This window comes from Strigops habroptila, chromosome 2 (assembly GCF_004027225.2).
Source record: "Strigops habroptila isolate Jane chromosome 2, bStrHab1.2.pri, whole genome shotgun sequence".
NCBI lineage: Eukaryota > Metazoa > Chordata > Aves > Psittaciformes > Psittacidae > Strigops > Strigops habroptila.
In genome coordinates this window covers 36,947,314-36,970,165 of record NC_044278.2, presented here as the reverse complement: position 1 = coordinate 36,970,165, position 22,852 = coordinate 36,947,314, and the positions used below count along the sequence as shown (strand labels likewise).

At 37.7% G+C, this 22,852-nt stretch overlaps 2 protein-coding genes across 5 annotated transcripts in view; one reads left to right on the top strand and one right to left on the bottom strand.

Moving 5' to 3' along the window:
- RPGR (retinitis pigmentosa GTPase regulator) overlaps positions 1–22,479 on the bottom strand; it is a 40,523-nt gene extending 18,044 nt beyond the window's left edge. The window contains exons 1-8 of one of the 3 annotated variants that reach the window (XM_030472593.1): positions 22,357–22,443; positions 20,733–20,858; positions 18,797–19,015; positions 14,982–15,074; positions 12,356–12,418; positions 10,678–10,836; positions 9,285–9,434; positions 613–771 (exon numbers count right to left, since the gene is read on the bottom strand). In XM_030472593.1, coding sequence (XP_030328453.1) covers positions 613–771; positions 9,285–9,434; positions 10,678–10,836; positions 12,356–12,418; positions 14,982–15,057 — 607 coding nt within the window. In that variant the 5' untranslated portion in view covers positions 15,058–15,074; positions 18,797–19,015; positions 20,733–20,858; positions 22,357–22,443. Of the gene's footprint in view, positions 1–612; positions 772–9,284; positions 9,435–10,677; positions 10,837–12,355; positions 12,419–14,981; positions 15,075–18,796; positions 19,016–20,732; positions 20,859–22,356 lie in introns of all 3 variants that reach the window. The other 2 variants (XM_030472576.1, XM_030472584.1) reach the window with 2 other exon arrangements.
- OTC (ornithine carbamoyltransferase) overlaps positions 22,109–22,852 on the top strand; it is a 30,122-nt gene continuing 29,378 nt past the window's right edge. The window contains exon 1 of one of the 2 annotated variants that reach the window (XM_030472616.1): positions 22,109–22,274. Coding sequence is in view for 1 of the 2 variants with exons in the window: in XM_030472606.1 (XP_030328466.1) it covers positions 22,249–22,274 (26 nt within the window). In the remaining variant the exon portion in view is untranslated. The remainder of the gene's footprint in view (positions 22,275–22,852) is intronic. The other variant, XM_030472606.1, reaches the window with a different exon arrangement.

Here is a 22,852-nt window from a genome sequence, read left to right as displayed (position 1 = left end):
TATACACCCTACTTGTTTTTATAGTTTTTGCATTTTGGTAGGAGATTAATTACAGACGTATCATACAGCTGTGGAATTCAGTACAAGCCCAAGCCAAACTTCCCTCTCCTGCTTCTATACTACTGTAGTTCAGGATAGAACTAGACAGATCCCATCCATGCAAGGTTACCCCATTTTGGTCATTTGAGCTCTTAGAGGATTTTCTTACAAGCAAAACAACTGTACTCATCGTTTATACTGTCAAATAAAAAGGACATTCAATGGGAACTTGCTGCTGAAATTTCAGATAAGGGCAAGGACACACAAGTAGTCCTTGCTGCTGCCTACTTGGTACTCTACTGCTTGGTACCTCTGTTACAAGGCAAAGTTCATCCTGTAGCCAAAGGATATGTGCAACACAGGCTTGGACATCAAACTACAGGTGCAGGACATCACAGGCCTGCACTTAAGTTAACTGTTACATGGATTTCTACCTCCTTGATGTACAGTGGTCTTCCAGTTAGGATCACTATAACATCTTACATTTCAGTGGGATTTAAATTCTTTTAAGTGAATTGAGTTTACTGATTAAGTTATAGGGCTGTAAAAAAGAAAGACAGTTAAATTGCATACCTGTCAGCACCACAGTATGTTCTCCACCACAAGCAACCTTATTAACCTTTTCCACAATTCCCATTACAGGCTGTGGGACTCTATTGTTCTTCAGCTGTTCAGGCATTAATCCCAGTTTCCCATTCTCAGGTTCTCCAAATGTATAGAGCTCACCATCTCCTGTGAAAATACAAAACAGAGCAGGATTTCCAGCATGGACTCAGAAGCAAGGATAAGATGTCAAGACTGCTGCAGACACGCACCAGTACAATAGAAAAGTGTATGAACATTAAGTGATAACTGAACATTACTTGTATAATTTCCAAACAGCTGTGCAAAGCAGTCTGCTTTGATGGGACAAGGGGCTAAAGTTTAGCCCCCTCCAAGAGGAGAACCGCAATATCTAGCCTGCAAGCAATCTAGTCTGCTATCTAAGTCTGAATTACCATTCAGGACAGCATTCTATAAAACTTCTACCATAGTTAAAACTGTAACATGTAAAATGTACTTTCCATTGCTATATTTACAATTTATCTACATTTATCCATATGTTTTACATTTATCTACATTTCTAATTTTCCATGCTAAGGGGTCCCCACCTATTCTAATACGTCAGAGGTTTACACAGAAAACATTTCCTTACTGCCAGGAAAGCTTCAAGTTAATAGCCAAGTGTTTTCCACTCCTGAAAAAGATTATCTGTGGAGTAGTGTACTCATAGCAAATCGTGGCCCACGACTTGAAGTTGAAATTAATTACCAAAATAACCATCACACACTGCTATGTAAGAAAAGGTTTGGGGTTTAATCCCAGTTGGATATAAGAAAGCACAAGGATAAACAAAACTCTCACATGGACCTAGTCCAAGATAAAGAAAGGTTTAAACTAGTGTAGGAGCTGCCTGCTAAAGCTTATCCTAAGAGATAGCTACCATTACATAATTAACGTAATATCAAACCGCAGGCATACACTTCATATTAAAGTTCAGTCATCAGAAACACCCATCTACACATTTTTGGAAACATGCAGGTTCGTACTTCAGTACAAAATGTACATTTACTTTCAGAGGGATATATTTAGTGTTTTCAGAGGGATACATTTAGCGTTCACATATTTACTTTTACAGCATTTAGAGGCATTACTACTGCATGATGCAGAAGTATCTGAGAGATTCTTATTCAAAAGCTATGAATCTCTTGCCAACAGGAAAGTTGGGTTGACCTTAGAAGTGTTGGTCTTTCATCACAGATAATAAAAGCAGGTGAGCTCAAAGAAAGTTCCAAAGCTGAAGCCCCGTTCTGGTGTTCAGAATTGCCCATTTGAGAAGTCCATTCCATCGCTCTCTCCAGTGAACATAGGCAGAGCATAAAAAACCAAGATTACTAGTTCTCTATCAACCTTTGGGAATGTTCCCTCATTTGTATAGCTGCTACATTTGTCGCTTTTTCTTTGCACTTTGTCAGCCACAACTTAAAGCCGGAATTTAAGGACAATGGCAATGACCAAAAAAATAAGCCTGCACAGAAATACAAAACATGGAAGAGCTAAAAGTAAACCTAGGAACAAAAATGTAGAAAAAAATGAAGTTATATATATATGCATTCTAAAAAGCAAATGAGATTAGTCAAATTATTAAAACCAAGTTAATAAAAATTGAAGGATATGAATCAAAATGAACTGAAGTTTCTTAAAATTCGGGCATTCCAAGCCAAGCCAGGAAAGGAATTTTATCTTTTAAATTTTTTAATTCTGATGATGAGAAAGTCAAAACTGGTGTCAGTAAGAAATGTGTCATTTTCCTTGAATCTTCCTGAGTTTGACTCTGGCAATACACTAATTTAAAATTTTCTTTTGCATTAATAAAACCTGAGCAAAAATTTCAGGTTGCAGAACCACATCCTCATTTTGTGTAACTATGAGACAACCAGTTAGTAATACATTTTCATTTAAGTCATCTGGTAAATCCAACAGATATAAACTAAATTCAAAATGTTTCTCCTGAAAAGCTCTTTTGCCAGAGATATACTTTTCTTCCTTTCGTGGCATTTGGCTCTCGATTACTTTGTGCTAAGTAAGAGTGACTACAGCAGCGGATGACCAGAACAGAGCAGCACAGAAGGGCACAGACCCTCCATCAGAAGGGCTTTGATTCATTCTGAAAACCCTTAAACTACTATGGCTTTTAATACAGCACTGCAACTCTTCCCATCCTCTCAGAAGAAGTAATTCTGGAATAGTCATGCTCATCTGTAATGTACGTTACCTTTGGTATGCAAAGTCCAGGATTAGCAAAGCCAAAAAAATAAAATGGTCTAAGTTATGATCTATTCTCTTCAAAGGAAGCCTGAGGATAGTTTTCAATTAATTTTACCTATAGGGAGAATCTGAAGTATGGCTCTTATTTCATAGTAATGTTCGCTCAGGACAAAATAATAATAATAAAAAAAAAAGGTTATGCATTTTTTAAGCTATCTTAGCTTCAAATTAATTTAAGTGCATAAATTTATCAATTAACTTGAAAATTCTGAAAAAAATGTATAACATACGCAGAGAAAAAACTGTAAAAAGGGGGTTGTTTGTTTTATTTTTCATAAAAGCCAAATTCCTGCTTTAAATGGAAAATGGGTCCTAAGCCTCAACAGAAAGTTGCAACCTAGCACTTCCACCAAAGATTGAGAACCTAACTTTGATGGCACAATATTTATTTGTAAATCTTAAAAGACTTAAGAAATTTATCCACTGCCCCAGACTATTTTACATGGTTTCTATATTTTCCAAGTTCACTTCTGATTCTCACAATGGCACAGAGTCTTCAAGTATCATGTTAGTGGCCACTCAGGCTAGCAACTGAAGTTATTTTTTCTAATGAACGCTCTAACTGCACAGAGAGGCAATCAGGGAATGACAGTAACACAGTCTTACTGAATGTCAAGCTTCCTGTAGTGTTTCACAGGGCTCAGGCTATTAAGAGTAGCCGCCCATGATCTATTCACAGAACTACCTTCTCTTCAGCAACACAATGAAACAGGATAGCAGTTGTATCTCCCAACTATCATCATCAGAGATGTGACCCCATCCTGCCAGCTCTTTATTTTTTCTATCAATCATTTTGACAATTCTCTTTCCTGCACAAACTACCCCAATAAGAACACTTCATTTACCTGCATGTATCTGTGAAGAAATACCATTTTTGTATTCTTCTGCTCTTCTTTTCTAAGAGGTGCTTGCAGTCATTTCAATCTGTCTGTATTTTTTAAGAAACGGCAAATCACCTCAGCTCAGAAAATTGTATTTCTTTTCATTTCTAACCTACGGACTGTGCTTAGGCTTCTCTGTTCAGTTTGCTTTTCTGTTTCAGTTCTAATCCTTATTCTTATACCTCTGTGAAGAAATACTCTGAACAGGCTGATACTCTGCACTTATTTGCTGCAGCAGCAATTTTCTATTCTAAACCAGTAGCCCAATGAACAACAACAACAAAAAAAAAAATCAACTGCTATGTGAGGTTTTCTGTAGCCCAAATATTATATTGACAAAAGGAGATTTTATTTGGGATTCTAAGTGAAGAGAAAGGAAAAAACAAACAAACCAACCAACCAACCAAACAAAAAGACAGTGAAAAGAACCCTGTACTTTTTGGAAGGTAAATATTGTTTTAATACCTTGGATCTGCCACATATTTCTAGAAACAAGCTGATAAACCCCCCAAAGCACTTGGGAGTTAACTACTTATGCATTTCTCTTCGAAGAGGCCAGCGCTTCTTTTTGAATACTACTGCACTGCAAATATTAATCCAATCACAATCTAATTAATAGGATTAGAAATTCAAATGGCCAAGCTTCCGTTGACTTCCCAAACTAATCAAGTTTATTACATTTTTCCACCTTAATAATCCAGCTAACAAAGATAAATGTATTTATTAAAGCAATGTTTTAATACATTAGGCATCCCTTTAAAGCAAATAGTAGTCTAAAACCTACAAAAAATTGGGTATCAAGCATAAAAAGAATCCAATCCAACCCAGATAAATTTTGAGTACAGTATGTGTACAGCACATTTGTATTTTAAAGACTTGATGTTCTGTGTACAGTACATCTGCATTTTAAGGACATTCTATTCACAATGGAACTTGGTTATTTCATTTTCTCCTCTCATATGGGTCACATTCTCACGTGATAACTTTCCTAGTGTGGCACATTTTCTGTATCACTAAATTTTAGGACACAAGAGCACATCAAGGAAATGGGCAAGAGAATGGAAAATTGCCCCTCAAAGGCAAATGCGCACACTGCAGATGAGAGAAGATACGAGACCTGGCTGGTGGCAAATGAGAGCAGCAGACAAAAGAATCAGATCATTTTGTGACCCCCTGAATAAATGAAGAAAAAAAAAAAGAAGAAAAAGTGTTTATTCAAGACCAAATTGGTTGACACCATCTTAAACACTGAAATTCTGAGCATGGAAGTGTTTGTGGCTGAATGATCTTTAAAAATGGCCCTTCAAAATAATGACAAAGTACATTAAAAAAAGGAATTCAAAGCTCTCTATGAAAAGACATCTTCTCAGTGAGAATCTATCTTGACCTTGTCCTTGCTTACAGTAACAGTTCAGGCAGGGGAAGCACCAGAATAGGTCTAATATATTCAACTCCTTTGTGGCTCCATGACTCTAATTCTGCTGTAGACATTAGAGTAGTGGTTAGATACATTGGCTTCTCCTGCTCTCCATCTCCTCCAGTGGTCAAATGAGCTATAAAGCTTACCAAGGTTAACGATTTATGAAAAACTGTCCCCTCTGGAGTGAGTGTGGTCACAGACCAGCCAAGTAAAGCTCTGTATATGGACTCAAAATCTGTGCTACATTCATCCAGCTCTTTCTTTCCCTGTTGCACTGCACTAGCTACTAAGGAGGAGAAAAATGTTTCAGCTGAACCCAGAACAAAGACACACCTCTAACATAGGGATCTAACATCCCCAGTCTGCAAAAAGAAAGGAAAGGAAACGGATGCTGGGAAAAAGTCTTAAAAGAGGGCTGAAAACAATAAACTAAAAACTTCTTTTCAGTGGAACTGTTCGAAGAATGCAAAGTGAGAAGAAAAGGGAGCAAACAATCATCTTTCAAACATGAAGTGAGTAACCAGACCAGCTTTCTATTTCGCATATGGAAATGACAAGCCATTGCCTTTGCTTCGGCCTAGTCTAATTTCAGAAGTGGTTTTTATTAAAAATAATTCAGGATATATTCTGATCTTCTACCACTGCTTTTGGCATCAGTGGGGCCCACATTTACGTGGTAGAATACAGGTGACTGACATGTTTAGTAGTTGAATTACTGTCTGCAAAGAAGGCACTCTAAAAAGCAGAAGTAAGAAAGGTGACAAGTCATCTTTTTGGAACTACCAGATAAGAGCCACTGCACTTGGTTTTATAGTACTTAAACACCTATAGTAGTTAAACATGCCTACTAAAAAAACTTTTTAAGACCAGCTGTTTCAAAGAAATAACAAATTCAGCTTAAAAAAAAAAAAAAAAAGAAAAAGCTGGAATCCATACTTCGCCACTTTTTTCCTCAATAGTTTCTTATTAATGAACAGGCTGCCCTAGAGAGGGCACTCTGTGACCACGCTATGTATTCTAGGACCCTCATTAGCCATTTTTCAGTTTTAACCCAGATACGCCTGTAATCATAACAGTTTGCTTAGTCAGTATACAGCTTATGTCAAACATAAATATATTAAGAAAGGGAACCATATGGTGCCATGACCATCAGTCCAGCCCGATAACATGTATCAAGTCCTACATCCTGCCACTATGTTTTATTCTTCAAGATAGTGAGAGTTGAGCTTATTTATCCTGGAGAAGAGAAAGCCCCAAGGAGACCTTAGAGCAGCTTCCAGTACCTAAGGGGGCCTACAAGAAAGCTGGAGAGGGACTTCTTACAAGGACAAAGCAGAATGGCTTTAAGCTGAAAGAGGGTAGATTTAGATTAGCTATTAGGAAGAAATTCTCTACTGTCAGGGTGGTGAGACACCGGCAGAGGTTGCCCAGAGAAGCTGGGGCTGCCCCATCCCTGGCTGTGTTCAAGGCCAGGTTGGATGGGGCTTGGAGCAACCTGGTCTAGTGGAAGGTGCCCCTGCCTGTGGCAGGGGGTTTGAACTAGGTGAACTTTAAGGTCCCTTTCAAACCAAATCATTCTGTGATTCTGTGAAATACAGAATCACTTTCTTTTCCAGATATTTCCTCCAAAAGTATCTATTAAAAATAATGCTAATCACTCTACATTCTAGTATACAAGATACAACCATACCATAAATATACATGGAAAACTCCCAGTGCCAGGCAAACTTTTAAACATACTTCAAGGAATAATTCAGTAACTTACTGGCAATTCAGAGGACAAAAACCCTATCCATGCAATATGAATATTCCGATACTTCATAGTTAAATCTAGTTTGCTATGTTCTACCACCTGCAGAGGTGATTTCTTTCTGCAGAGGCAGAATACTAAGGAGTTAAACACTATTCTGAGCCAGTCTAGCAAGCCCTACAGGCAAGTGTTTTCCATAAGTGAAAAAGAAATCCTAATAATTCTAAGAGAATCACCTTTTTTAAATCAAAATCTTCTAACAGCATAGCGCCTTGACTTCCTTCCTAACTAGGCTGTAAGAAAAATAAGGTAACTACATCTGTTTTTAAACATACTGCAGAACTCCCAAATTCATAATTTAATGGTTAACTTCACAGCTAAAATAATGTTTGACTATGGTACATGTAGATTAAATGCACAAGATTTGTTTTTAAACACTGTCTGGATATGAATTGACACTAATGCAACTGACACTAAGATCAATTCAGTAAAAGTACCTGGATGTCCAACACTAAATTTCTATGGTAGCTAAAGTATCAGTCAAATAAAACCGTCAGCAAGGGCCCAAAGGAAAATAATTAAAAAATTATCCTTTTGCCACAAAAGAGGCCATCTGCGTGTCAGTAGCATCAGCAAGATAGATCGAAGCCAATTTTGTGCAAGATTTGCAGATACTAAGGCTGAAAATGAAGGTTTCCCGTCTCACACCCAGGCCTATTTAAACACTAACAGTTCAACAAGTCACCATTTTCACAGGTGATAACCAGTTCATCTGCCTATTAATATTTTAAGAGGCTCCACTTTTCTTACCTAGCTGCTACCCTAATCCTTTTTTCTCATCCCCCTTCATTAAAAGTTTCTACTTCCTTAAAGCACTTGGCACACACTGTTCTCTCCTTGCTCTTAGACACTTGTCCTGAACCCTTCTTCTAATGACAGCTTTTGTCACATCCCACTGCAGTCTCGTCAGAGCTTTGACTTTTGGCTCTAAGGCAGAAATACACACCTTTGTACTGTATCACTGAAATAAGGATCTTCCCCCTCTTTTGCCCCACATTTTTTTCAAGTCTGAACTTGAAAGTTGTTGTTGAAGTTGTAGATTTCGTAATAGCTCCTGATCAGGCAAAGGAACCTCATTCCTTTACTGTAATAAAACATCTGTAATAAAAGTTGTACACTACTAGCGTAACACTTAATATTTGTCCACCATAGGAAGCTCTCATTCTGTTAACAGCATGTTCTTAGAGAGCTATATAGATATCATGTGGAAAAACAACATTTCTCAAGTAACCTGAGAAAGGTACCTGATAGAATAGTTCCTGGGTACCCATTAAAACCTTTACAATCAAAACTATTGATCCTTTGAAATCTTTAATTACTCTGAAGGGACTAAACTGTAAAGCTTAATAATGCAAATCTATAGAATTCATGGCTTCTCATACATAATACCACCAATACTGACTGATAAATTTACCCATACATGCATTATTAAAAAATTAGTGGCATCATCACTTTGGAAACCAAGAGAGAGATGGGAAGAAAGAGGTGGAAAGCAACAGAGAATTGGGCTGGTTTGGAGATACCAGTTCGCTGTCACATATGCCTCTCCTCAGATTGTACACTGCTGGTTTAACTGATTTAAAAACTTAAAATTTAAGACATAACATCAAACTTTGTCAATAGTCTTGCACTGCTAGCAAATAAGATCAACTTTTCCTCAAAGCATAGTAAGTGTATTCAATATTTACATTTCCAGAGAAGATGAAGATGATTATTTGATCATGACAGAAGAAAGAATAATCTCAAAAAAAGATAGATTATTGAAACCACAGCATTAATCCAGATTTGTCATAACCTTCATGAAAACAAATTGTAACAAGATAGCTATTCTTTTTAATATACTTCGCACAATGATGTGCAAATGCAGAAAATTAACTGCATTTTATTTCTCACAGTATTGTTAATTCAGCAATAGTCACAGAATCACAAAATAGTTAGGATTGGAAATGATTTTAAGATCACCTAGTTCCAACCCCCATAATAGTAAACAAACATATAATAAAAAATAATAAACAAATATATAATACATTACATACAAGTTTCCTAAATAAATCAATGAGGACCACATTTTAGAGAACCTGTCTCTGGTAAAATCTCCCAATGTGACACAAAACTATATAGATGACTTTCTGCCACATTGCAGTTTTAAGCAACTATGGCACACCTAGTTTCAAAAGTAAAGAATGCCTCATTAGCTACCTTTACAAAGACAACAATTTGAGAACCACTGACTTGTCTCCACTAACCACTATTCCCATTCTCTTACCTGTTATCAAGGCAGAGTGATAATATCCACAGGATACAGAGGAAACAGGTTTTCCAACATCCACTTGACATGGGACGCTGACACAGGCTTCATCAGCCAAGCCAATCTGACCTTCGGAATTGTCACCCCACACAAAAAGCTGCCCATCCTCTAAAATGAAGACAGGGATAGTTAACAGATTTTAAACCAAAACTAATAAAAAGTTAATCTACGCATTTAAGAGTATTTCATAAATGTAGTATTAGCATGATCATACTAAATGTTATGTTCTAAGGGACATAAATGGTATTTAGCACAATGCAACAAAACAGCCTGAAGTAATGGGGTATCCCTTAAGCTTTTCAAAACTGACACAGAACACTTAGTCATCATTGACGTTAGATCATAAACAGCTATAGGAAAAGTACTATGTAAAAATATTCTTTCAAAAAGAGGAAGATCGAATGTTTAAAACAGTTAAGTTGCCCAAGGTCAGTAGGAAAATACCATGGTGAATTCAAGACATTGTCTCATTTCTAGTAGCAAGTCACCACTTTCTCATTGTTCCAGGTTATTAAGACCAGCTCTTGACACGAAGACCTATGGCAGCAGTTATTACTGGTGGAAAATACATTGTGAATTAAAAAATGTACAGTGCTACTGAGATGCTCTTGGGAACTAAAATCATTTTAAGTTGACTTACAAATCTCAGGAGAATGTTAGCAATTGTCACCAAAAAAATACAAACCAAACAAGCAGGCTAGTGTGTCTCTCATACATTCTTATGCTGTCACATTCTGAAGTAACAGCCTCAGTAACTCATCCTAAGTATGTGCAGAAGAGCTGCTTTACACCAAAACTTGAGAAATTATATTGTAGGGTAACAAAGGAACACCCATCCAATGGTTAAAAGTATTCTCTGTGGACTTCAGCATGTCACAATTGTATAATTTTGCCACCGGTGAAATACGACATAGGTTAAGCCTCTCAGAATTAGTAAAGACACAGCTGTGTAGCCTGTACCAGTAGACCAAAATAGTTGCTCTAAGAACTGGAATTAGAGAAGCTTAGCTTTCATAAGATTCATGTTTGTAGCTGGCTTCCCTGGAAATTAACTAAAGAATTTTGTCATTTTGACTAAACTAGCACAGGTTGAGCTCCCATTGCAGGGCATTGCTCATGGAAAAGGTGTACTTTCACAGAAGTTGTAGGAAGTTAATGAGACCGCCACCCCTTACCAGACTCTGTTGAAATAAGCAATTTGCTATCAAAAAATGACTATTGTTAATAAGGAAAGAAGACAGGGAGGCATAGAAAATACAACCACATATGCAGAAAGAATGCTGGAATGAATGTTTTCCTGGAACACCAGGCTGGACACACATAAATAGATTTTATTAGTGGTTGCTCTTACCAGTTACTGCTGCTGAGGTGTATGATCCAGCTGCTAGCTGTTTGATCTTGTGCTGGTTGGTAAAAAAACTGATTAAATGAAATGTGGTCCTTTCCTCTGTGTCACCTAATCCCAACTGACCTTCACTGTTACCTCCAGCAGCATACACATTCCCTTTTTCTGCATACAGAAAAGCACACGTAATACACAGAATGAAGACATTCTCACCACTGGTAAAAAGACAGAGACACTGGAGTAAGTCATTTAAAAAAACATTACAGAAAAGTTGGGGTCTACTGCCCTGAAACATCCTCAAGTTGACATTAGCAATTTCTGTTGTAGCTAGCAGAGGCTTTCCTGAACACGCTTGGATCAGAACTTTCTAACAGCTGCACGTGCATCTCCCACCTTTCTGCAGACTGATCTAAAAAGTAAATATAATCTGAAGCTCTACAAGAGCTCTGAAAAAATGCTTACTAGAAGCCCTGGCAGCTAGAACAAGCTCCCTCCCCAAATAATGTGTATTTTAAGACACAGCAGGAGGAAAATTGTGAACGATGTCACAGGCAAGATAACTGAAGTCATAGGAGTACGTAAATTAAACAGATGCATAACTTGATAGCTTCCAGTACTGTGAATGAAATACATTTTTGCTTAGGTTTTTATTAGCAATATATTACTCATTTTAACAGTGAAATCACTTTTGATTTAATTAACTCTTTCTTTTGTTTTAGAAACTTAAAATTGAAGTTAAAGGTGATGATTGATACCTTTAACTTAACAGAACTTTAAGATTTATATTTTTAATTTTAGTATGTTTCACATCTAAAGTGCTCGTCTATGATGAAAAAGATAAGGCCCATTAATAACCCAAATCCAAACACAAATGTGATAAGCAACTGACATACAATGTATGAATGGTCCTTGCTATATAAATGACCACAAATTATCCAGCCAGCATGTACACTAAAAATGACTAATATTTACCCTGTGCAGTCTTGAATACTCAACTGTTATTAAAATGTTCTGTTTTATGATAATAGTCTTATTTACAGTGCTCAGGGTCTCCACATATATAAACCTTCTAATGATCAAACAATCCTCTTTATAACATTATTGCAAGCTAAATGATTGCAACCACAAAATTGGTTATTCCATTACATAAATTTTAGAAGCATGACAAGAATTTGCATCAATTCTCTGTATACTGTCTCAAAAAATTTATTTTTTAGTTTAAATTTAATTTATTTGTAGATTAATAAATCAGCGTGTCATTGAAATAGCAAACTATGTTGCCTGATCAAAATGCAACAAAATAGGAAGAGCTATCTTCACACTAATAAAAATAAATCACTTGTCAAAGACAAATTTGAGTACAGACACATAAAAAATACTAATATACCTTTACAAGGCTTAAATGAAATACTGGTAATTGCCAACCACACGCCAAATGCCAGAAAGGCACTTTTTTTCACCTGTGTGTTGCTAGCAAACTCCTATATATTATCATCTTATAATATAAGAATAAATCAAGCATTCAAAGAACTGGATGCCAAAACACCAAATTTTAACAGTCCCATTTTAATTTCTTTTTCCTTCCTCGACACTCATGGAGTTCCTAATATAATTTTGCATGAAAGCAAAGGAAGAAATCTATCTTAAATCTACCTTTAACACGTATACAATATAGGTTACATACCTGTGTAAACTAAAGTGTGGTTTCTTCCACAAACAGCAAGTTTGGTTTTTTCTGGTTTTAAAGCTATGAATTAAAGCCAAAAGGGAGGGAGAAGTTATAAACAAGCTGATAGCTGGTTCAACAACAAAAAGTTTTATGCTCTAGAAGGAGCTCTGATTTTTTTCATATTTTTACCAACAGAATGATTACAAGATTCATTGCCCATCTGAATCTAGCATATGACTTACTAAATCAGGCTTCCCTCAAGACAGGTAAACAGATACAGACTTAAAAAACTTACAGCTGACACTCAGGTTAAACTTGATGATGTCTGCTTCATCTCAGTGCTACATTCCCCAGAATTTACCATTTGTCGGATATGCCTCAAAGAACACATCAAGTTGCAGGACAAAATGGATCATTAAAGCTGTTTTCAGTTTTCATTAACAGCACTATCCTTAACTCCCTCTTACACTTTTCCCACTATCTTAAATCTTTAAAATCATACCATTGTTTTGTCTTACCATCCCTATCTCCCTTTGTTATGCACGGCTACCTTTTTTTGCTAGATTTAAGCTCTGCACTGCCCTCCTATTGATCACTCAACTCAATTGCTAAAGACAGTTCTATCTGGATTAGTGCCTAAAATTTTTGCATGTACCATCCCGTCTCGATTTCAGCTCAATGACCACCCACCCACTGCATGTGCTTCTTTGGAGTCTGGTCACTGTGAAAGACTACGAATGTATGCGAGAAGAATCAAAAATTATTTTGGTGACAAAGAAAGAATACAAAGGTGCCTTTTCTCCCATGGCAAGGGTACTCCAGCAGCTCCTCAGAAACAGAGGAGAAAAATCTCACCAACTTTTCCGTCCTCTCCCCAGTTACTGATCGTTGCCAACAATTTATCTTCTCTCAGCTACGTCCCTGTGCCCTACACAATGCTCTTAAAACAGCATTACTCTTACATAATATATCTTTGTTTTTTCAATGCAAAAGTCCATGACAAAGCCAAACATCAGCCCTTTCACAAGCTCTTTTTCAGTCCTCCCAAATAACTTCCATCAGCTCCATAACGTTAGATCATTAGATTAGAAATCCCTTCTACCAAATAAATATATCTGCTTAAGCATGAACTGTCTCTGGTCTATCACACAGACACAAACATAAATTGTCCAAATTCAGGGTCTTGTCTATCCCATCTGATACCTACCACTACCACTAGGCTGGAACCGTAATGCTTCCAAATTGGTATCTTAATTTGCTGCTTTATATCCCAAAATTCTGTCTTCAACTTCAGAGATGATCTTAATCAGCTCTTCAGAAGCCTGTGTTCCCTAACCTTCTTCCCACTTAGTTTAATCAATTGTATTTGATGAGCCATGGTATATTTACAATGCTGCTTGCAGGTTTTCGTAACAAATTTCGTTAATATCTAGTCAAGTCCCAAAAGATATTTTCTCCAAAACATGCAGGCACAACCATTTGGCCCCAAGCAGAAACTGAAATGTGTCCTTGCAACCCCATTCCCAAAGCCAGGTGATGACTGAAAGCTGGCGAGAAAAGCTTCAGGACATTCTCCTGCTGCCTACTGCCATGAAAAGAAAGATATCCCCCTTGTGACTTTTTTCAATGGATGCCAGTTCTGGTTTGAATTGCTGTCATCTTCTCTTCGTCTTTTATTGTCCATTGCAATTTGACAGTAAAAACAAAAGTTGACACCCAATCCATTTAAGCCAAAGTAAGAATCAATCTCTCACATGGCTGATAGAAGATATGAAGCTGAGAGTAGCTACATTCCCCCTCTGAAGTAAAATAGAGAGAGAAGCAGATAAAGGACAGTAGAATAACCTAAATCAGGAAGAAAAGAGTTTGAAGAAGAAGGGTAATTTGTTTTTAACAATAAGATGACAGATCAATCTGCTGGCAGAAAAGATGAGGATAAACATTTGACAGTGAAAGAAATGTGTTAATAGGATAGATATGATTTGACATAAGTAAGGGGATAGGGAAAAAGTATTGACCTGGTGTTGTTAGACAAGATAAAACCAGCTAGGAAATAGGAGTAAGATAACAGCACAATGAGAACGTATTTTATACCACATGAAAGAATATGGGCACTTATTTTACTGCTTCATACAAATATATTGACATTTATGCCCTCTCAGGCACTTCTTATACTTGCTAAAAATGCAGCAATACTTCCAGAAAGTTCCTTATAGATCTTTTCTTTTCATTTATAAGGGTGCTAAGACAAAAGTGATACAAAGGTTACACAATGCTGTTGGAACTCTGATTTCTAACACATAGACAACAGTGCAGAGACCAGTGTTGATTAATGCCGTCACAGTCACAACACAGATGTGGTTTGTTAGAAAAGACAAGTATTACATAAAATGAGAGCCCTCAAAAGAGAAGGGATTCTATGTATCGGAAGTAATCTTCAGATGCAAAAGGTCCCAGAATCTGGAACTGATGGAAAATCAGTCAAGGATCCCTTAAAGCTACCTTTATGAGCTCATGCAGTAATATGCTACACATGATGAATAAAGAAGGCAGAATCAGTTATTTTGGAACAGCATCTTACCAAGTACCTTTTCACAAGGGTCTCCTTTCAAAAAGACAAAAAAAGAAAAATTAAACAAACCTTTAACACATGTTGGTTTGCTGATAGTATTCTTTGATCCTAGTCCTAATTGTCCCCAATTGTTACTGCCAAACATGTAGAGTTTACCATTCCCTGAAAAAAAAAAAAAAGCAGTCAGAATCCATACAAGTGTTTGAATACCTCACTCAACACCAGATGGGCATCCACATACTATGCTATTTATTACTTCTTTTTTAATGTAAGGTTAAAGATTAGTAAACAGTAATTAACGTCCTTGTGATTTTTCAGTATGAAAGTAGTAATTACACTGTTTAAGCAAGAAATCCTCAGCCAGAAGAAGGTACAAAAAGCAGAACAAACATTCTCTCCTTCAATTGCAGCACAGATAAAGTGCTCTTCAGAAAATAAAATGTTGTACGTTTGGTCACACCCTGCAGTTCAGAAATCACAGTATCTATAGGCCTACTTATAAAATAACAGCACATTTAACTTAGCACCCACATCTTTTACCCCAAAGACAGGAATGAATAATACACCTATATAATTAATACAAACACAAATTTGTAATATTCAGCTTATTTTATTTGCATGTAGGCTATTTCTTTTACTGTTAAATTACTTCTCTCAAAATTATTTACAAATTTGCACCTCTACAGAACAGTTTCTGATAAATTTTCAACTGTGTTCACAAATTGTATTAATATTAATTTGTTACTCTGCATACAAAGAAGGAATGCATAAAACCACCATGCAGTCATGGGGTTTTGAAAACATAAATGCAAACATTAAATTAATTACAAATCTTCAGCAGGATCAATGCTAGAAGACTGTTTCAATGTAGTGTCATAATTCTAAATAACCAGTGGTTAACAGGATGGGATATGAACAGATGAAACTTTTGTCATCAGGCATGCAAATTAGACAGCCAAAACTGACTACTGACAATATCTTAGAACCATTTTCACTTCATTTCATTTAATTTTTTAAACTATTACCTTTTGCAAAGCTGAAGTCCACACCCAAAGATAAAACCCTTGCTCCAACAGAAATCTTTGCAAAACAATAGAAACTGATTTGTCAAAAAACAAACAAACAAACCCCAACAAATAAAAACCCCAACACTTTCACAACTGCTAAAAGGAGTTTGTTTTCTTTTGATGAAGGTCTGCAGAGCTTTGTGAGCTAGACTCCATTACAAGGCTGTCACATAAATAAACTTTGTCACCCTGGCCATTAATAATTACAACATGATCACAAGCCATAACAGCAACTCCACATAACAATGTCAAAATATTATGGCTGTTAGTACTTCAGTAGTGTAGGCTCCCAGTGAAGGTTCTTGATGCGAGTTACTGAGACTCTGAAATACAATATCGAAATGTTTAAAATATATCAAAAATACTTCTTCTGTTTAAAAAAATCCTTTTATTTTGTTAATTATAACCAGATAGTTAAAAAAACCAACAACAAACCAACAAACACACAAACCACCACCAACTAACAATAACTCGTATCTAAAGTCCCAATGAAATTGTTAGATTTGACAATTTTTGGAACATGGCACTATGTGTCAATATTGTCTTTCCAAGAAGGTTGGAAGGGAAGAAAGTCTGAGGTCAAGTCTACGCTCACAGGGTTTTACTATCTTGGTGACACAATCACATCAAAACACATGCAGAGGTGTCTGTCAATGAGAGCAAAATGCACCTTAACAGAATTTTTATTAGCAAATGGCATCCTATACTGGTGTATGGCCCCTTGTACCCTTGGTTTATACTGTTTAACAGCCTTTATACTGTTTAACAGTAGTACTCCTGTGGGAATATGGTGCCAAGCTGCTGTAATTCAAGCACATTCTATTTTCTCCATTCAAAATTCCAACAAGTCATGCTTTTCATCCTATAACCTGCTATTTCTTCCACCAGTCTTTAACTTCTCGGGCAGTGCATGTTGAGGATTTCAGCTGGTATTTCCCAGCTGATGAATGAATGCCTTTAGTAGTGCTTTGTGAACCAGGGGAGCACAACAGATGGGGTTTCCAGAAATCACAGTTGCATATGATAAAAGCAGGCAGCCAACTATTCCTACCACCTATGTTTTATGGTACGTTTTACAAATTCCTCCACCCTGCTTTTTAAATTATATTAGTGTGGGAGGCAAACAAAAGGGGAAACAGTGTACAAACTTTGAGCACTTACTACTGGATTCTATTGAAAAGCTATATCTAAAGAAAACATAAAAGGTAATATTTTGGACAGAGTATCATATGCCAGGCACCATAATTTACTTATTTATGCTATTTTGTCAATAACCTATGCTAACAGTTCATTTAAAATTCATATACAATTCAAACACATCCCACAAAAACAAGACTGACATCAGTTTTGTTAGGCAAGTCGCGGTATTCTCAAAGTAAATGCTTTATTGAGCAAAAAGAAGAGTCACACTTAGGACATTTAGAATCACACAAACAAAAACAGTGCAGTAGGTTGCTTACTCCTACACATATTAAAGGCAAACACATATGTGTGCTCATCTTTCTTACTTTCCCCTCACAGCTGATGCAAAAGATACTGTGCCATGCTCTGATGGCCTGTTGGCAAGCAGAAAGAAAGAATCTGCTGTCCAAAGACCTGGAGAGATTCCAATGTCCCCTTGGTGTAAATTGTTGAATATTCGATGCCTTACAAAATGTGAAATTATGAGCATACTATCTTGTTGTGTTTCCATATGCACCTCTTTTCATTCCTACTTAATACTTGATATTTGTTTCTTTCCTTCTGCCCTCTTGCACTGTGGCTTCAATTCTCTCCGGAGCTCTGAGTTCAGAAAATGTCTTCTGTCATCGCCATTTTCCCCCTTGTGAATAGGATTAGTCTCTTTGCTCAAATGTGGGCAAGCTGCCTAGGACATTCTAATCAAGAAAAGAAAATTAATAGAAAGGTACTGGGAGGAGAGTCTTAAAAATATGTGTAACATCACTTACTTCACACCAGCTCCTAACAGAAAGAATAAATTGCTTTCCAAAGCTTTGAGTTATAGAAAATGCAGTAAGTGGGCTGTCAGTATTCTTGGGCCAAAAAACATAGAAATGGGGCAAGAAACATTATTAAACAAATTCCAAGTGATGTTGGAAGATACACTCCTTGTGATTGTGTTAAAGAACTAAAAAAGACAACTGCTTAAAAAAATTCCTGCTTGTAGATTTTAATGAAGATTGTGATAATGGTAGAGAGCAAATAAGTAAATAAACACAAATTTCAACCCCAAACTCCAAAACTGGAGAAGGAAATGTTTCTCCAACTAACTCAGCAAGTCAACTCAAAGTCAGCAAGTAACTCACTGGTCCTTTCTATTCCAACATACAGCCACAGTATGTAAAGAGAATTTTGAACTCTTAACTCCTGACCTACAAAGCCAAAGAACAGAGTATTTTATATTTACTCTACACTTTTCTTCCTAAAAAGTCATATGGGAATATTGGTGCTGGGTAAAATAAAAGAAGTATTTGAAAATTTATGAATATTTTGTTTAAATGCTAAATATTAGTTCCCGTACATTATCTTTACTTGCAGTCAGTCAAGATTCAGTGCTAGATGTAGCTGTTTCTCCTGCCCAAAACCAGCTCTAATAATATTTTGTATCAGTTTAAGTAATTGTTTTACTTATGATCATTGAGACATGTTAGTGTAAACTTGATATTTTTCTATGAGATTTGAATCTACCTTGTATTTCCTATGGTCCCCCACATATGTAGATCCCATTATCCCTGGAAAAAAAAAAAGGGCGGGGGAGGAACTTTGTGACCTGCAAATAAAGACTGAAAATATAATGAAGCATGCATTAACACACACCTGCTCCAGATACTTTTCCTTCCTCAGTGATGCTTGTCTTTTATCTCTTCCATGTCAGGTTCAGCTCCATTTCAAGAAGCTCCTGGTTTCCCACAAGGTCTGTGCCCTTCTCAGTAAAGTCATTATTGGCATGTACTTCTGAAGCTTTTATTCCAGTCATTACTGCAGTTCAATGTGATTCACCAAGGACTGTAATTCCACTGTATCATCCAACTCCATCTAACAGCAGAAATGTGAGGTGCACACGGGCATGCACAAGTGTGAAGAACAAATGAGGATAATGATTTTCTGTTTCCCTTCTTCACTTTTTTGTATGACTATTGCAGTTTCTCTACCTTTGCTCATCGTTGATCAGTATTTTACCCTCAACTTTGGTACCAAAAGGTTTTCTGAGACATTGCAAAGTAGAGGCAAAGAAATTTTGTACTTGTGCTTCTACAGTTCCTTCTCTTCAAAAGCTTTGAGAAAATAAAGATCTGATTATCTAGAAGTTTCCCTGGTGACACATCTGCACATTATCTCAGCAAACGCGAGCTACAGAGACATTTTTGAAACATGCTGCATATATTAAAAGAACAGGGAGAAAGGGAGATAGAGAAATGGTGCTGAATGCAAACCTATGCAAGTTGACATCTTAAAAAGCTTTATGTAAGTGGCTACAATTACAATGACATGGGAATCAGGGGCTTGTTGCTGATGAGGGTAACAGTGCTGGCACAGGGGCATGCTGGGGGAATTCGAGGAGGCAATTTAAATTGTCTAGTGTAAACTGAGAATTAAAGCAGTGTTACTTCAAACTGTGCGTGGGCATATAAAAGGATATATAAAAAAGAAATCAAAAGGAAAATTTCACAGTGCTCCAGGTTACATTCTGATTAATTTTATGCGTAAAACAGACAATTTACTAGAACTGGTTCAATCCAAGAAAAAAATGTAGTTTTGTTCAAAATAAACTATTCATGGATAATTCATCTTCTATGAAGTTAGGCATGAAAAATGAATTGCATCATTTCACCTCAAGATGTTCTGCAGTTCTTGAAATCTGTACTCTTTTTTTATCATGCCTGGAATAATTCCTTCTAAAAATCCAGAATCTTCAACTTTGTTTGGGAACACAGCAAGAAAGCCTTAAGAAATTATTTAATGAGCAATGACCAGTTGGATATTGGTGAGGAATAAACAGATTCCAATAAAACAGTCCCGAAAACATGCATATAAATTTCGTAACAACAAAGTCTCACCTGACAGCAGTTGATTGTCAATACAATCAACACATGTTCATCAACAAAAGAGTAGTCCCTTCCATGTAAAATACATTGAACAAATTCTTCAATGAGTATTGCTCTCATTGTTTCAAATAAATTAAAACAAACCTTAATACTGCTCACTGTATTGCATCTGAGCTTCTTTGAATGCTTTTGCAGTTTATTTTTTATCTTAGTAGGATTTTCTGAAGTTTTTTTGAGTTGCTTTTTCAAGGGTTATCTTCAGTTGACAGTTAATAGTAATTCAAATATTCATTTCAGAGACACAACATTATCTATTGTTTCAGGCAGATTCTTAGTGAACTTGTTGACTGTGTTCAACAGATACTGTTTACTACCATGATACAAACCTCTATATTTACAATTGCCTACTAAACACTATCAGATTCACAAGAAACATTCAAACTGAACAAAGTCATGCTTACTTTAAATGCTGTGAAATACATTCAGTTATTACAGCTTCCCTCATGACAGGTCTTGGGCATGTCTTGTGAAAACCTTCAGTGTCCTCAATCTAACTTCAAAAGCATCCGACAGTTCCCACAGAGAAGTCCTCTCTCCTCTCCACAACCTCATTTGATATGTTACTTCAGGATTCAAATAAGAATCATAACTTTCCAAGCTGTACAAATATATAACCTTTCATCATACACTCCATTTCCAATACTGACCTGTAACAATTGCAGTATGTTCATCTCCACATGATATAAGTACAGGCTTGTCATTTTTGAACCAGAACTTGCTAGGAATATCTTCTGCAAATTTGCTTTTTCCGAATGTGAAAACAGCACCTGATTCTAAAACACAAGAAGATAATGTCAATTTCAGTGAAAACAAATTTCATTCACCTTTTGGTCAATCATGTGGCTCGACCCAGAAAATATTAATTCTAGATGAAAAAGAATGAATTTACGAGATAAATAACTTGCCCCAAACCATGTAGAAAATGCAGTAAAGCCCAATTAGACCTCCTACTTTAAAATTACAAACCTTGTGCTTCAAGCATAGAATAGTTTTTAGGAAAATAAAACAAAAACCAAACCTTTTCCTTGTAGACTTTACATTAACATGAAGTTATGATAAAACAAATACACACAGTAACACTGGACTGCTTTTGTGAAATTACATAGTAACAGTGAAACATCTTCGCCTATTTACTTTCAATGGAAATCTCATCAATAGTGTGCACCCCAGCTCCAAAAAAGCTCTCTCAAACTGTAAATTTGATGCTTACTTTGAAATGATTCTTTAATGCAAAAGCTTCCCATATTTGCAAATGACGTTATTTTACGCATCAGGTTCAGCAGACATGTATAAAATAGTATTTAGTACCTCTCCAGATGTGTTTCTACTCTCACTGCTTTATTAAAACCAAACCTTTTGCAGACATGATCAAGCCTTTAAAGAAAGGTAGAGTTTTTTCTCATTTTACGTAGACACTCTTACAACCATAAACATACTAAAAGTCACCTGAAAACTCTACTTTTTTAACGTCCAGCAGGACAGCCATGCTGCATATCTGAACACGGTTATAATGATCTCCTTGGCACTTCGCCAAAGCAGAGCTCTCTGGTCAATTTCTTTTTCTTTCAGAGGAATTAACATGAAAATATACATGTATTATTAGTTTAGTGTATACAAAGAGCAGACACTTCACTCACAAATGTACCTTCGTCTCTCGTTCATTTCACAACTGAAGCCTAAGCAGTCAGTTGGGAAATAAAATCCTACCAATTCATAAAATTAAATCCCACAGATGGGGGCTGTGAGCAGCCTGGTCTAGTGCGAGGTGTCCCTGCCCACGGCAGGGGGCTGGAACTAGATGAACTTTAAGTCTCCTTACAACCCAAACCATTTTATGATTCTACGATAAATGAGAGTTTTGCAGTCTCGGCACCGAGCAAACATTTAAAAACTACTGGATGTCCAACCACGGACCAAAACTCAATTATTAACTGGAAAAGCCCCGCCTGCTTTACACCGCACGGCCACACCCTGCCCGTGACGACCGCAGGGCTGCCCCGTCCAGTCTCTGACGCCAGCGTACGTCCCTCCCCGCACACCGGAACACATCGGCCCGGCACTCGCAGGCCGGAGGGAGCCGGGGGCGGCTGCGAAGCGCTGAGCGCCGGGACCAGGGACCGGGGCCGCCCGCCGGGGCAAGGAGGCGGCCGCTGGGGACCGCTGATGGCGCCCAGCGCCGCCGCCATGGGGTAAGCGAGAAGGGACCGCCGCAGGCGGACGAAGACTCCCGTGCCCGCAGCGCCGTCCCTGTGAGGGCCCCGCAGCACTCACCGGGCACCGGCAGCTCGTCCTCCTCGACGAGCTCGGCCATGGCAGCAGGCGGCGGGCGCCCCATGCGCCGCGGCTGCCGGAAGTAAACAGACGCCCTGCCACGGGCAACGGCCATAGAGAGCTGCCATGGGGAAGCAGCCCGGCCGGGGGGGTGGTGATCGCCCCCTGGGGGCCGGCGGTGGGCCTGTCACGGGGAGCGTGCTGCTCCCGACATCTTGCATTCCATGGGGCTGGCGGCGGCTTGTCCCCGTTCTCTGCATGTACGGGGAGCACAAACCGGCCGCAGCACGCCAGGCGGGGCTCGCGGGTGCTGAGAGGAGGGATGAATCACCTCCCCTGAAGGCCCCTTGAGAGTCGCATCTCCAGCAGAGCTTTGCTTTCCCGGCACCGTCCCTACGTGCCTAGGCATCGCTGCTGTGTCCCTGCCTCTGGCTCCCGAGCAGCCTTCTCGCACCGGAGCTCCGCCAAACCGGGCTCCCGATACCTCAGCTTGCTT